Raw genomic sequence first — 12,882 nt, forward strand, 5'->3', positions numbered from 1 at the left:
ATGTTGGGGGGTTTTTTGAGCAAATTAAAACACTAAGAAACTCCCCCTTTGGCTATTATTTGGCAAAACAACTCGACTACTTATAAAAACACAAACTAGATAGGACTAAGATAGAAATGCATAGAAAACCAAATATCTGATCACAAAGCATAACAAAAACACAGCATACAAGTTATGCTGGAACAGAACAACATTCTTCATAAGGTGGTGCCATCACAATCAGTCGCCCAGACAGGGCCAGAAGGTACAAAAACATCAAATACTCCCCCTGAGTTCCACACTCCCCCTTTTTGCTAATGATAGTCAAAACACGGTCAAGCATTGGAGGGGTTCTCACTGTCAGACTTAGCAGCATCAGCAGCAGCAGATTCAGTCAAGCTCAAGCGGAGAAGAACGGTAGCCAATTCAGTATGGGCCCCTGTCAGCTGCTTCACAATGATTCCATGAACAGACTCAAGTTCAGATACCCTGGCCTTTAGACGTAGAGAGAGTTGGACATCTTTCGCATGTGGCGAATCATCAGCCACTGTATCAGCATCAGAAGTGAAAGGAGAAATCACCGGTGTAACGTCTCGGATGTGACCTCCAATCAAAAGACGAGGATCAACAGTATAAAGAAGAGCCGGACTGATCACCTCACTATGCATTGGCTCAAGGCCTTGCGTTGTTAGAACTCCAAATATCAGATTTGGGAATGGCAACTGTACCATCTGCTCTCGAGGATGGATCAGAGTGAGGATATGATAATAGATCCAGGACTCTAAATCAATAGACATTTTTGTTCCAATCCGAAACAAGAGAGCTACAAATTGCTTGCCGACCGTATGAAAATGAGCCGATGGAAGCCAGTTGTGAAGAGCAAGACGATGTAAGATGACATATTTGGAGGTGAGCTGTGAGCTAGGCAGATAATCTTTTTCAGCAGTAGGCCATGTATCAGTTTGTCCACCTGTGAGGGTCTTTGCCACCAAATCCCAGTCCTTGATTTCTCCCTCGTGCACACCTTTCAAACCATAATAGTAATTTATCATGTCAGGGCCGAAGACATACCATTTACCGCGAATGAAGATTTGCATTGGTCACGTCCCAGACAAATTGTCAATCTCCTCATTGAGATTACAATATAATTCGTAAGTCAGAAGCTTCAAATAAGGACAAATGGAGAAGACAGTCTTCAATAGGCCCACTTCACTCAGCAAAGGCAAGATGTCGCAAATAGAATTCAACTGGTGTTCATCAATAGACCGCTGAACAATAAGATCCCTCCGGATCATTGTGGACCATTTTCCTTGGGCAATAGAGGAGACAAACTGAGGTCTATAGATAGATGTGTCAGGATTCTCAGCAGAAGGTTGAACCTCAGGCGTAATACTTTGTCCTCTGGAGCGAGTAATTGGTTTCCCATTCTGGGTAGAAGATGTGGGAACCACAGCAGGACCTTTTTGCTTGACGGATGACCGCAGGGTTTTGAACACTTGTTGAACAGGAGGATTAGCTTCAGTTTTGACTGACTCACCAGACTTTCTCCTCTTCTCAGGTTGAGCCACATCAAGATTGTCATCACCAGATTCCACAACCACTTTCACGGGGATACTCTTTCGTTTGGATTTTCTCGTCTCTTTAGATGGGGAATAAGCAGAAGGACTTGGAGACACAGAGTGACTTGTCTCAGAAACTTGGGCAGAAGAAATTCCAAGAAGACTAGTAACTTCTCGAATCTTGATGGTGGTTGAATCAGGATGCGTAGTAGCCTCAACCGAAGGGGGTTTTGACAAATGGGCTTGTGGACCATAGACTTCAGCAAGAATCTTTTCATCTTCACGCGAGGACTTAGAAGGATGAATCACACGATACGGTTCTGGAATAGAGGCAGAGGGTAAACCTGCAAAGTGCCGGACATGTTCAAGGCTCTCAGCCAATGACGAAGCAGTGTAGACTGACACCCCATCTATTTGATCAGATGCATGGGAATTTGAGATACCGGCAGCCTCAATTTCAGTTGGCAAGCTGGAGGGATTCTCAGAAGGACAGATTTCTCTTGGGGACACAGCAATTTCAGTAGAGGACAGAGCAACTTTTTCAGCAGAGTAAACAACCAAACTAAGATTGTTGGCCAAATCAGAGGATTTATCTTTCTCATTAGAAACTTCATCAACAACATCTTTCAGAGGATCAGATTTTTCAGAAGGGATACATGGGGGATCATCAGGCACAGAGGATCTCACAGATAATAAAGCATTCATATTATCAGTTTCAACAATAGGCAAAGCAGACGGAATAGCATCAGAGACTAAATCATCAAGCTTATCAGGAGAGATTTCAATAGGAGATTCAGAGGTATTGGACCTGTTACAAAGAAACTCAATCCGGCGTGTGGCTTCATCTTGGGCAACTTGTAGGTAGCGGGGTTGAGCTGCTGCTCGACGACGTCAGACCTTGTTGGTCCCAAAAGAGATAAGGTGAAAGTATAGGGGGGGGGGGGGTGAATAGACTTTCAAACTTTTTCGTACAACACAACAATTGCTAAGCCAGAGATAAACCAAAACTCTTAACTAGATTGTTAGAGTATGGTGCACAGCGGAAATAAATAAACATAAAGTGTGTGTGAGATTGTGTGAGCAGTATATCTCGTGTAGAGCGAATATGTAAAGAGTAGTAAGTAAAGAAAACAGTAAAGAACACAAGACAATTATAGTGGTTCGCGAGGTGGTGTAATCCTCCTACTCCACTTGCTCTTATCTCCAAGAGCAATTCACTATATCTACCACTCCTTGGTTCCAAGATACAATGAATTTCCGTGATCTAGTGCTTTGATCACAAAGCCCGCAGTAATCACGCCCAGTGACACCACACTGCTGCTTCGGGTTTCACGTCGTCGCGCTACTATCCCAGGATTTCACGACTCCGCGTTACTTTCCCCCCGTCTTCCACACTCTGGTAGAAACGTATCCCGTGATCTAGTGCTTTGATCACAAAGCCCGCACTAATCACGCCCAGTGCCTCCGACACTGCTGCTTCGGATCTCACAGCTCCGTGTGACAATCCAGGATTTCACAGCTCCGTGCTACTTTCCTCCCTCCTCTTGTTTTGCTCCAAAACAAGTGTTGTCTTGCTTCCATTCTTCTGAGACTCTGTAGATGATCTTCAATGATGCGCAGGTCACTTTGATGAAGATAAACACTCTGGAATGATTTCTCTTGGTAGCTCTGAGTGTTTTCTCTCTTTGAATATATCAAGTAAAGCACTTGATATTTTTGCTCTGCTTTTTGAACTCTCAGAATATTTTCTTTGAACCTCTCTGAGTTCTTTTTCTTTTCTCACTTCTCACTTGATGATTTTTGGTATGCTCTGTACCAAATGAGATTTTTTGCTCTATGCTCTTTTAAGCTTAATTGCTCTATTCGTTCCCCTTGATGGGTTCGAATTTTCTCAACTGCTCTTATTACTCTTCGCAAGTTCGTTTTTTTTTAAGTCTTCATATCTTCATCATTTTATAGCTGGTAATGAGAATCTGTCCGTTGGAAAGAGACGCTCTCATTTTTTAAATCTTGTATCTTTTTTGTCAGAGATCTTATCTTATCTTTTGCAAAGATGTCAGAAAGGATAAGCTAGCCGTTTGATGGACTTTCATCTCCATGTAAATGAGCTCCCAAACTTCATCTGATATTCCTCTGGTTTAACGTTGAGTGGGAATATCTGGGTCTCTGTTTTGGTGTAGAATGGCTTCTCTGATCAACTCTGAAGTGGTCCTTGTATCTTTGGGATTTAAAAGTATTCATTAATTTAATCCCATACTAGTTAAACTATTATTTTTCCTTGTGAGAATATTTTCACTGTAAGTTCATCTTCATCTTCTTCATTCTCACGTCTGGGTGTTCTCAGACTTCAGACTGGTTGTGAACTTCCACCCAATTTGAATTTCTCCTTTGCATTTGACACCCAATTTGAATTTCTCCATTATAATTGGCTCCCAATTGACTTTGACTTCCAATTGGCTCCCAAACTTCTCCTGGTGCTTTCAATTGCTTCCCAATTTGAATTGTTGACTTTGACTTCGAAATTGGCTCCCAGACTTCTCCTGGTATTGAATTTGAATCGGTCTCCAACTTGAATTTGCATCCCATACTACAACTTCAATTGGCTTGGCGCCCATCTTGAATTGATTCCCTTGTGAAACTTGCTCCCAATTTCAATTGATTTCAATTTCTCTGAAACTAGCTCCCTAATTTCAATTTCAATTTCCCAATTTCAAAATATATCAATAATAATTTCCCATGGTCTATTTTGAGTCTTTAATTTTATTTTTTTAATGTAATTAGACTTTCGTGAATTAAAAGACAAGAAATATGTCAAACGCACGACAAAATAAAAAAATAAAAAAGATGATGATCAAAATAAAATAATTCAAGATGCGTTTAGGAGCTTGTCTAAAAATTTAATTCACAAGTTTCTTTTGATTGTGTCTAGAAAACCATTGTTAAACTCATCTTGGCTTTGTCAAATAAAATTGTGAAACTCATCTTGGCTTCATAGCTCTAAAGCCTAAAATCAAGAATTTGTCTAGAGAAAATGACAAATTGAAGAAGAAGATGAATGATACAATATTCACGTCGCTACTAAAAGAAATATCCCAGAAGAATTTTCGTGAAGAAAATTAAGATTGGAAGAATGCATGAAATTGACTTGGAGATCAAGCATCTATGGAAAGAAAGGAGTACATCAAAGAAGATTGGAGATTTAATTAATAATTGTATGGATGAAGTGGATGATGCTTGATATGTTATGCGAAATGGCTCAAGCTCAAATCTTACCATCAACAATTTTACAAGGTAAAATTTGAGAAGCCAAAATTAATTAAATCTGATGGAGTTGGGCGCCAATTACAAGTGGAAATTGGGACTTGTAATTGGGTGGCAATTGAGATGCAATTGGAATTGGAATTGGGAGCAAGTTTCACAAGGGAATTTGAAATCAATTGAAATTGGGAGCAAGTAATTTGAAATCAATTGAAATTGGGAGCAAGTTTCACAAGGGAATCAATTCAAGATGGGAGCGGGAGCCAATGTAGAATTGAAATTGGCTTGAAATTGAAGTTTCACAAGGGAATCAATTCAAGATGGGAGCGGGAAATTGGCTTGAAATTGTAGAATTGAAATTGGCTTGAAATTGAAGTTTCACAAGGGAATCAATTCAAGATGGGAGCGGGAAATTGGCTTGAAATTGGGAGCAAGTTGCACAAGGGAAAACAATTCAAGAAATTGGCTTGAAATTGAAGTTTCACAAGGGAATCAATTCAAGATGGGAGCGGGAAATTGGCTTGAAATTGGGAGCAAGTTGCACAAGGGAAAACAATTCAAGATGGGAGCGGGAGCCAATTTCAATTGATTTCAATTTCTCTGAAACCCAACTTGAATTTGCTCAATTTTATTTGACAAAGCCAAGATGAGTTTAACAATGGTTTTCTAGACACAATCAAAAGAAACTTGTGAATTAAATTTTTAGACAAGCTCCTAAACGCATCTTGAATTATTTTATTTTGATCATCATCTTTTTTTTTTTTAATTTTGTCGTGCGTTTGACATATTTCTTGTCTTTTAATTCACGAAAGTCTAATTACATTAAACAAATAAAATTAAAGACTCAAAATAGACTATGGGAAATTATTATTGATATATTTTGAAAATATTGAGAAAAACGCAACAGAGGTTCGAAAATAGAAAATATCAGCTTAAGAGAATTTTCAGATTACCTTCTAGGTTTCTTCACACCAGAGTCTTTCTTCAAAATTTCCTTGACATGTTCTCTGAGCTTGAAGAAATCATCTTTGAATTTTGCATTTTGAAATTTCTTTGTAAGCTGTCCGGCCATGTAATGTCCAAAAGCTTCTTTGATATTGTTACCCGGAAGAACTCCGTTTTCCCACCATAAGACACATTCTTGGAAGCTTCTTTCTTATCCAAGATTCATGCCCATATTTCCAGTGAAATCTCTTAATTCATACCACATCTCGGTTATTTTCCTTTTGCCTTCTTCTTCTTTATTATTCTCCGAGATCCATTGGGCTTGATCGGCTGCAGGCCATTTCTTGATCATGCTTGGTAGATTTTCCTTAGTCCATATTGTTGTCTGAGTGGCGGTACCCTTAGAGCATTCAAACCAGCCACGCTGTTCAGCAATCTTCGATGTACTCGTACCAAGACTAGGATTCGCGAACTGAGCAAAACCAATCTGAGATGGTCCTTGTGAGGATTGTCCGCGACTTCGGCCTCTACCTTGAGTAGACATTACTGGCTGTTGTTGGGTTCCAAGAATAAATTCTTGTTGTTGCAAAGCCAAGTGACTGAGAATTTCTTCCCCCCTTTTGGCGTTATCAACCAAAAATGCAAGGGTCTTAAAATCTCGGTCTTGGTTTGCTTTCACAGTTTCAACACTGTTGTGTGTTTCAATGGAAACGGTTTGTATGTTGTCTAGCTTGTTTGTTGTAACTGCGAGTTCAACTTCAAGTTTGTTGATTCGGCTTCCTTGATCTTCAATTGCCTTGACTTGGCTCAAGTGACGTTCGTTGTGAATCTTTTCAGCGGCTTCACGTTCCTTCTTCATGAGCTGAATCACTTCAAGTAAGCCTTTTGTCAATTCTCCTTTCAAGATTCTTTCTGCTTTGTCAATCTGAGTCTTCAAAATATTTTGATGCTCCATTAATTCCTTCAGATTGACTCGTGTATCCGTGTGTTGTTGTTCTAGCTTTTGATTTTGTTCAACCAACTTTTCTCCAATTGTTTGACAAACAACATCACTGGATTCGGCCACTTTGGCAAATAGAGATGAAAATATGCCATCATCTTGATCATTCATCTGCACAACGTTTTGAGGGGATTCGAATGGACTTCTATTCGGATCTGTGAGAACAACTGTATCAATAAGTTGCATCCCTTCTTCTTCAGGTGATTCGGCTTCTTGATTGAGATCACCAATTTGTTCTTCTAGGACTTCTGTTCTTGTGTATTTGTCTGCAAATAATTCTTCATTTTCTAGAACAGTGTTCACAATAGGCATGGTAGACTCGGTATGGTTACTGGCAATACACTGGATAGATTCTCTGTGATTTGTTGTCTACTCTCAGTAGCAACTTCTACTGCAACTTCAACTGGTATATCTCTTCTTCTTTCTTCTGACACTTGTTCTCTTTCTTCTTCTCGTACTGACACTTCAGCTTCATTGGATCCCACAAGTTGTTCATTGCACTCCAGATTCACATTAATTGTTGTGGGGGTCAGATCAGATATTAATAAAGAAGCATCATGGACTTTCACAGGTATGTCCATATGATTTTCAGTGCTCATAATTGGTACGTCAATGAGTGCCGTCCCTTCAGTTCTTTCATCAAAAATTTCATTATCCACAAGAGATGTGTTACCTGGATAATGATGTGTGTCATAAACTGACCTTTGTAGAGCTAACTGAAGTGAAATTTCATTCTGTCTCTCTTGTTCGGCTATACGGTCTTGAGCCGTACTTCCTCCCTTTATTGGTGCTTTTCCTTTTTGTCTGGCTGCCTTCTCGTGTAGCTTCATGTGATAAACTTGTTTTAAATCCATGTTGAGTGCATCTAGCATCACGTTCTTTCCGCACCATTCCAAGGAAAAATCTTCACTCCGTATCAAATCTGGGGTGATTTTTGACATGAAAGAATGATATCTTTCAAGTTTCCATTCTATCCAAGTTTGCACAATTATTAATTCTTTCAACAGCTCTGGATCATCTTGAATGAGAGCTGAGTCAAAAACTATAGGTCCTGCACTTCCTTCGGCTGCAGATTGACTCGAGAGTCTTCTTTGTAGATCATTTGAAATTTGCACATCAACTCCTGCAAATTCCATTCTTGTTGTATCGTCAACTCCTTCGGCCAACAGGTTTGGTTCGGCATATTTGAGCGGAACAACTGCCATAGCCGTACTGATGGCTTCTTGATCTCTTCCTGATCTATTGCTTGATCCCATTTGATTACTTGAGGTTGAGATTGCTTTGCTCTTTCTCAGTCTGGAACTCTGAGGTGTTTTTGAACTTGTAGAACTCCCACCTTCTTGTCCTCTTCTTTGGCTTGACCTTTTTCCAAAATTAGGGCTGAATCTTCTGAAGAGTGCTCTGTAGATTCCAATATTTTTGTGTTTTCTCATTGGAATTGTCTTCTTCCTTAGCAGTTCTCCAATGATGAGACCATATCCAACATTTTGATAGAAGCGGTCCACTACAGCAGGTTTCTTCATTGGCTTGGCAGCGTGAACAAAAATAACCATCTTCCTGTAGATAAATTTTGCCCATTTGAATTTTATTCCTTTCCTGATTCCGTCCATCAGGCACACTGTTGATGCAGTCAAATCTTCAGTACTTCCCAGTTTGTGTTCAAGAATCTTGTAAATCATGTCCACCAACATCTCATATTCAAACTTCAGTACATTCTTATTAGCGGATACATCAGAGAAAATTGGAGCCGTAGGACCACGAATCTCGTTCCAAAAATTTTGAACAACATAGCTGTGAGAGTCTGGCATTATCTGAGATTCAGGAAAACTGAAGCACTTGTGTATGTCATCTTCAGTGATCGAAACTTCTGATCCTCCAACTCTAGATTTAATCAAGTCCTTTTCAACGACTGCATGTAGATAAAATTCGGCTACATCTTCTTCAAAGGTTCCAAAGTAGTTGTAGGTGAAGAGATCAAACAGTCCACAGTCTTTTAAAGCTTGAAGAATTTTCTCGGCCGTGTCCTTGTTGGTAGAACCTAGTCTGAAAAACTCAGGATTGAGTACCATCCCATTCGTCACTTGTTGCGAGAGTGCGAAAATAGGATCAATTTGCTTTCTTCCAGATTGAGCCATGATGATCAGATCGATTGTTAGAGGATAGATGATTTTTGAGAGAGAGTTTTCTTATATTCTGAAGGTCTTGAAAGAGTTTTTGAAATATAAGTGAGGGGTTTATATGAGGAGGATGACTTGAAGGGGTTTTTCGAATTTAAGAGAGAGAGATGAGACTTCTCAATTGTACCATTTGGTTGAGGTGTGTCGATTGGGTGAGTTTAGGGTAGATGAGTCATCTGATAGAGGGTGTTACGAGGTAAGAGAAAATGTCATCATGAGCAGACAAGAACATTTAATGCTCACACCTCTTTAGAAATGCCCAATGCACGTAAGGTGTAGAGGGTGGAGATCTGAAGAGACACTTAGGAAGGATTTGGGTTCTGATCTCCTTGAGATTTGTTTATGGGGATCGATTAAGGGTGATTTCTCTGACAGGCGAGATGGGGGTGTCGATTGAGAGAGAGGGTAAATCTGTTTGGAAAGATTTGATTTAAGAGAGGATTATGGGGGGAGGTTTAGGTTGGGTGGAGGTTTAGAAAGGGTAGGACTTTATGGGTGGAGGTTTGATGCCCAATTAAACTCTAATTTTCCTCATTTATCTCCGGATTTCCTTCTCAAATTCGTGTACCACAAACATAATAACACTCAAACTTCTCGTTAGTAGCAAAAATTACTCCACAAATAATTAATCACGCATACCAATTATATTAAACTTATACACGGTAATTTCCAATCAAAAATTAAACACATTTTGGAAACTAACAAAATTAACATTCATATTCCAAATTAACATTTAGAAACATCTTTATAATTAGCACACAAATCAGATTCCAAAATATTTTAGAAACTAACAAAAATATTAACTTCTAGATTTCTAAAACATTTTATTACAAATTATATCACATATACTGCATATATACGAAACACATATACAATTAACACTTTAAATCACATTTTGCACATAACACATATATATTATTAAACAAACACGGTAAATCACTTTTTAGAGCAAATTGTTCATGCAAACAAGTTAGTTAATTTACAGAAACATGAACACATACTCAAAAACTGATTAACACATTAAAACATGCAATTTTAAACAACTTATCAAATAAATCACGAATTGCACATTTCATCAAATTAATTTGCATGGCATATGATCTCACGTTTAATAACACATGCAAATGCACAAATAAGATCCTAACACATATTGCAATTTTATCACAAAAAAAATTTCGAATAAAAACATACATGCAAAATACGTAAAACAATTTATTCACATAAAACAATTTATTTTGAGCACAAGTATCAATTTAAATAGAGAGATTAAGTCCAGTGATACTTAGCTCATTTCGATCATTCCCAACTTGTGCCTTAAGGTAGAAAATCTCGTTTCGCATAAAGGCTTCGTGAGAATATCAGCAACTTGGTTTTCCGTAGGGATATATTCGATCTTCAGATTTTTCTTTTCAATGTGATCCCTTATAAAATGATGTCGAATGTCGATATGTTTGGTTCTTGAGTGAAGCACCGGATTGTGAGTGATAGCGATTGCACTAGTATTATCACAATAAATACTAACGTCATCACAATTAACTCCGTAATCCTTCAATTGTTGCTTCATCCACAAAATTTGCGCACAACAACTTCCTGCAGCAATATATTCGGCCTCGGCAGTACTAGTTGCGATGGAATTTTGCTTTTTGCTGAACCAAGAAACAAGCCTTCCCCCCAAGAACTGGCATGTCCCGGAAGTGCTTTTTCTGTCTATTTTGCAACCTGCAAAATCCGCATATGAAAAACCCGTTAGAGTAAAATGTGCACCTTTTGGATACCATAATCCAACATTGATTGTGCCTTTCAGATATCGTATGATCTTCTTTGTTGCGGTGAGGTGGCTTTCTTTTGGATTTGCTTGGAATCTTGCGCACACTCCCACAGAATAAGAAATGTCCGGCCTGCTTGCAGTAAGATATAGAAGAGAACCAATCATTCCTCTATATTTTGTTTGATCGACATCTTTTCCATCTTCATCTTTGTCTAGCCTTATTGATGTGCTCATTGGAATTTTGATCGATGATTTTCCATCAAGGCCAAACTTCTTTATCAAGTCGCGGGTGTACTTTGCTTGATTGATGAATACTCCTTCTTTCAGTTGTTTGACTTGTAAGCTCAAGAAGTAATTCAATTCACCCATCATGCTCATTTCGAATTTATTCTGCATAAGTTTCGAAAATTTGTCACACAAAGAATTGTTAGTGCTTCCAAAAATAATATCATCAACATATATTTGCACTAATAAAATATGATCACCATCTTGAATTCTAAATAGAGTTTTGTCAACAAGGCCTTTGGTGAATCCACAGCTTATCAAGAACATTGACAAAGTATCATACCAAGCTCGAGGTGCTTGTTTTAACCCATACAATGCCTTTTTAAGTTTGTAGACTTTATCACCTTCGCCTTTTACCTCAAAACCTGGGGGTTGTTCGACATAAACTTCTTCTTCGAGTAGACCATTCAAGAATGCGCTTTTCATGTCCATTTGATAAACAGTGAAATCTTTGTGTGCGGCGTAGGCTAGGAAAATTCTGATTGCTTCAAGTCGGGCCACTGGTGCAAAAGTTTCATCAAAATCTATTCCTTCTTCTTGAGAGTATCCTTTTGCAACGAGCCTTGCTTTATTCCTAACAATCACACCTTCTTCGTTTGCTTTGTTCCGGAAGACCCATTTGGTTCCTACAACATTGTGGTTCGCTGGTCTTGGAACAAGTTCCCAAACATCATTTCTTTTGAATTGATCGAGCTCCTCTTGCATAGCATTTATCCAATTCGGATCATTGTCAATTTCTTTTGGTTCAATCTGAGATAGATAACACGTGAACAATGCTTCCATGGTAGATGATCTCGTTTTCACGCCTTCATGAATATTCCCAATAATTAATTCTGGAGGATGATTTTTGAGCCATCTTAAATCTGGTTGAAATGGGTGCACGGTACTGGGTGGATCCATTTGTTGTGAACTGCCAATATTGGTTCGAATTTCATTATTTAATTCTTCTTGAAATTGATTACCAACTTCACATGCAACTTGATCACAAATTGGATCTCTAACCCGTACTGCATCCTCATTCCCATGTGAGGCATCACTCCCAAAATTATTATTTAAAGAATTTCCAACTTCTTCTAGATGAGGGATGGGATTTTCTAGAGAATTAGTTTCCAACTCATCCATTCCCTGCAAAACATCATCTTCACACGTATCATTAGTATCACAAAAATCAATATGACACCTATTACCATTTTGTGCAATTTCTTCGTCCAGTGCATCATTTTTGATCTGTGATTTTTCATCAAATACCACGTGTATGGATTCTTCAACCACCATTGATCTTTTATTCAGAACTCTGAACGCCTTGCTGGTAGTCGAATATCCTAGAAAAATTCCTTCATCTGCACGCTCATCAAAACCTTTTAGATGCAATTTATCATTAATATGAATAAAACATTTGCATCCAAAAATATGAAAATAACCAATATTTGGTTTTCTCCCTTTATATAGCTCGTATGGCGTCTTCTTGTACTGCTTATGGATCATGCTTCAATTTTGGGTATAGCAACCAGTGTTGATAGCTTCCGCCCAATAGCGTTTCGGGAAACCAGTAGCACTAATCATCACTCGTGCGACTTCTTTGAGCGTCCGGTTTCTTCTTTCGGCAACACCGTTTTGTTGCGGTGTTCTTGCGGTAGATAATTGATGAGAAATTCCATGTGAATTGCAAAAAGCTTGTATAACTCCATTCACGAACTCGGTTCCAAGATCCGTTCGTATTTTTGATATTTGCAATTCTTTCTCATTTTGTAGTTGCTTCAACAGCTTGGGTAGAACTTGCTCAACTTCATTTTTCTTCTTGAGGAACACGGTCCAAGTGTACCTAGAAAAATCATGAACAACAACGAGAGTATATTTCTTACCACTTACACTTATTGGATCAACCGGTCCAAATAAGTCCATATGTAGTAA

At 38.6% G+C, this 12,882-nt stretch overlaps 2 protein-coding genes across 2 annotated transcripts; both read right to left on the minus strand.

Annotated features, from left to right (window-relative positions):
* Positions 1-314: 314 nt before the first annotated feature.
* Positions 315-1,076, minus strand: LOC109161996. The gene has a single exon (XM_019310654.1). The coding sequence runs from the start codon at positions 1,074-1,076 to the stop codon at positions 315-317; it is 762 nt and encodes a 253-aa protein (XP_019166199.1).
* A 9,283-nt stretch (positions 1,077-10,359) lies between these two features.
* On the minus strand, positions 10,360-11,397 carry LOC109156880 (uncharacterized mitochondrial protein AtMg00810-like; the record flags this gene model as incomplete). Its single annotated transcript, XM_019304797.1, has 1 exon — positions 10,360-11,397. A coding segment is annotated over exon 1 (1,038 nt), but the record flags the coding sequence as incomplete, so codon positions are not given.
* Between the last annotated feature and the right edge of the window lie 1,485 nt (positions 11,398-12,882).

The sequence above is a fragment of the Ipomoea nil genome, unplaced genomic scaffold, assembly GCF_001879475.1.
Source record: "Ipomoea nil cultivar Tokyo-kokei standard unplaced genomic scaffold, Asagao_1.1 scaffold0117, whole genome shotgun sequence".
NCBI classification, from domain to species: domain Eukaryota; kingdom Viridiplantae; phylum Streptophyta; class Magnoliopsida; order Solanales; family Convolvulaceae; genus Ipomoea; species Ipomoea nil.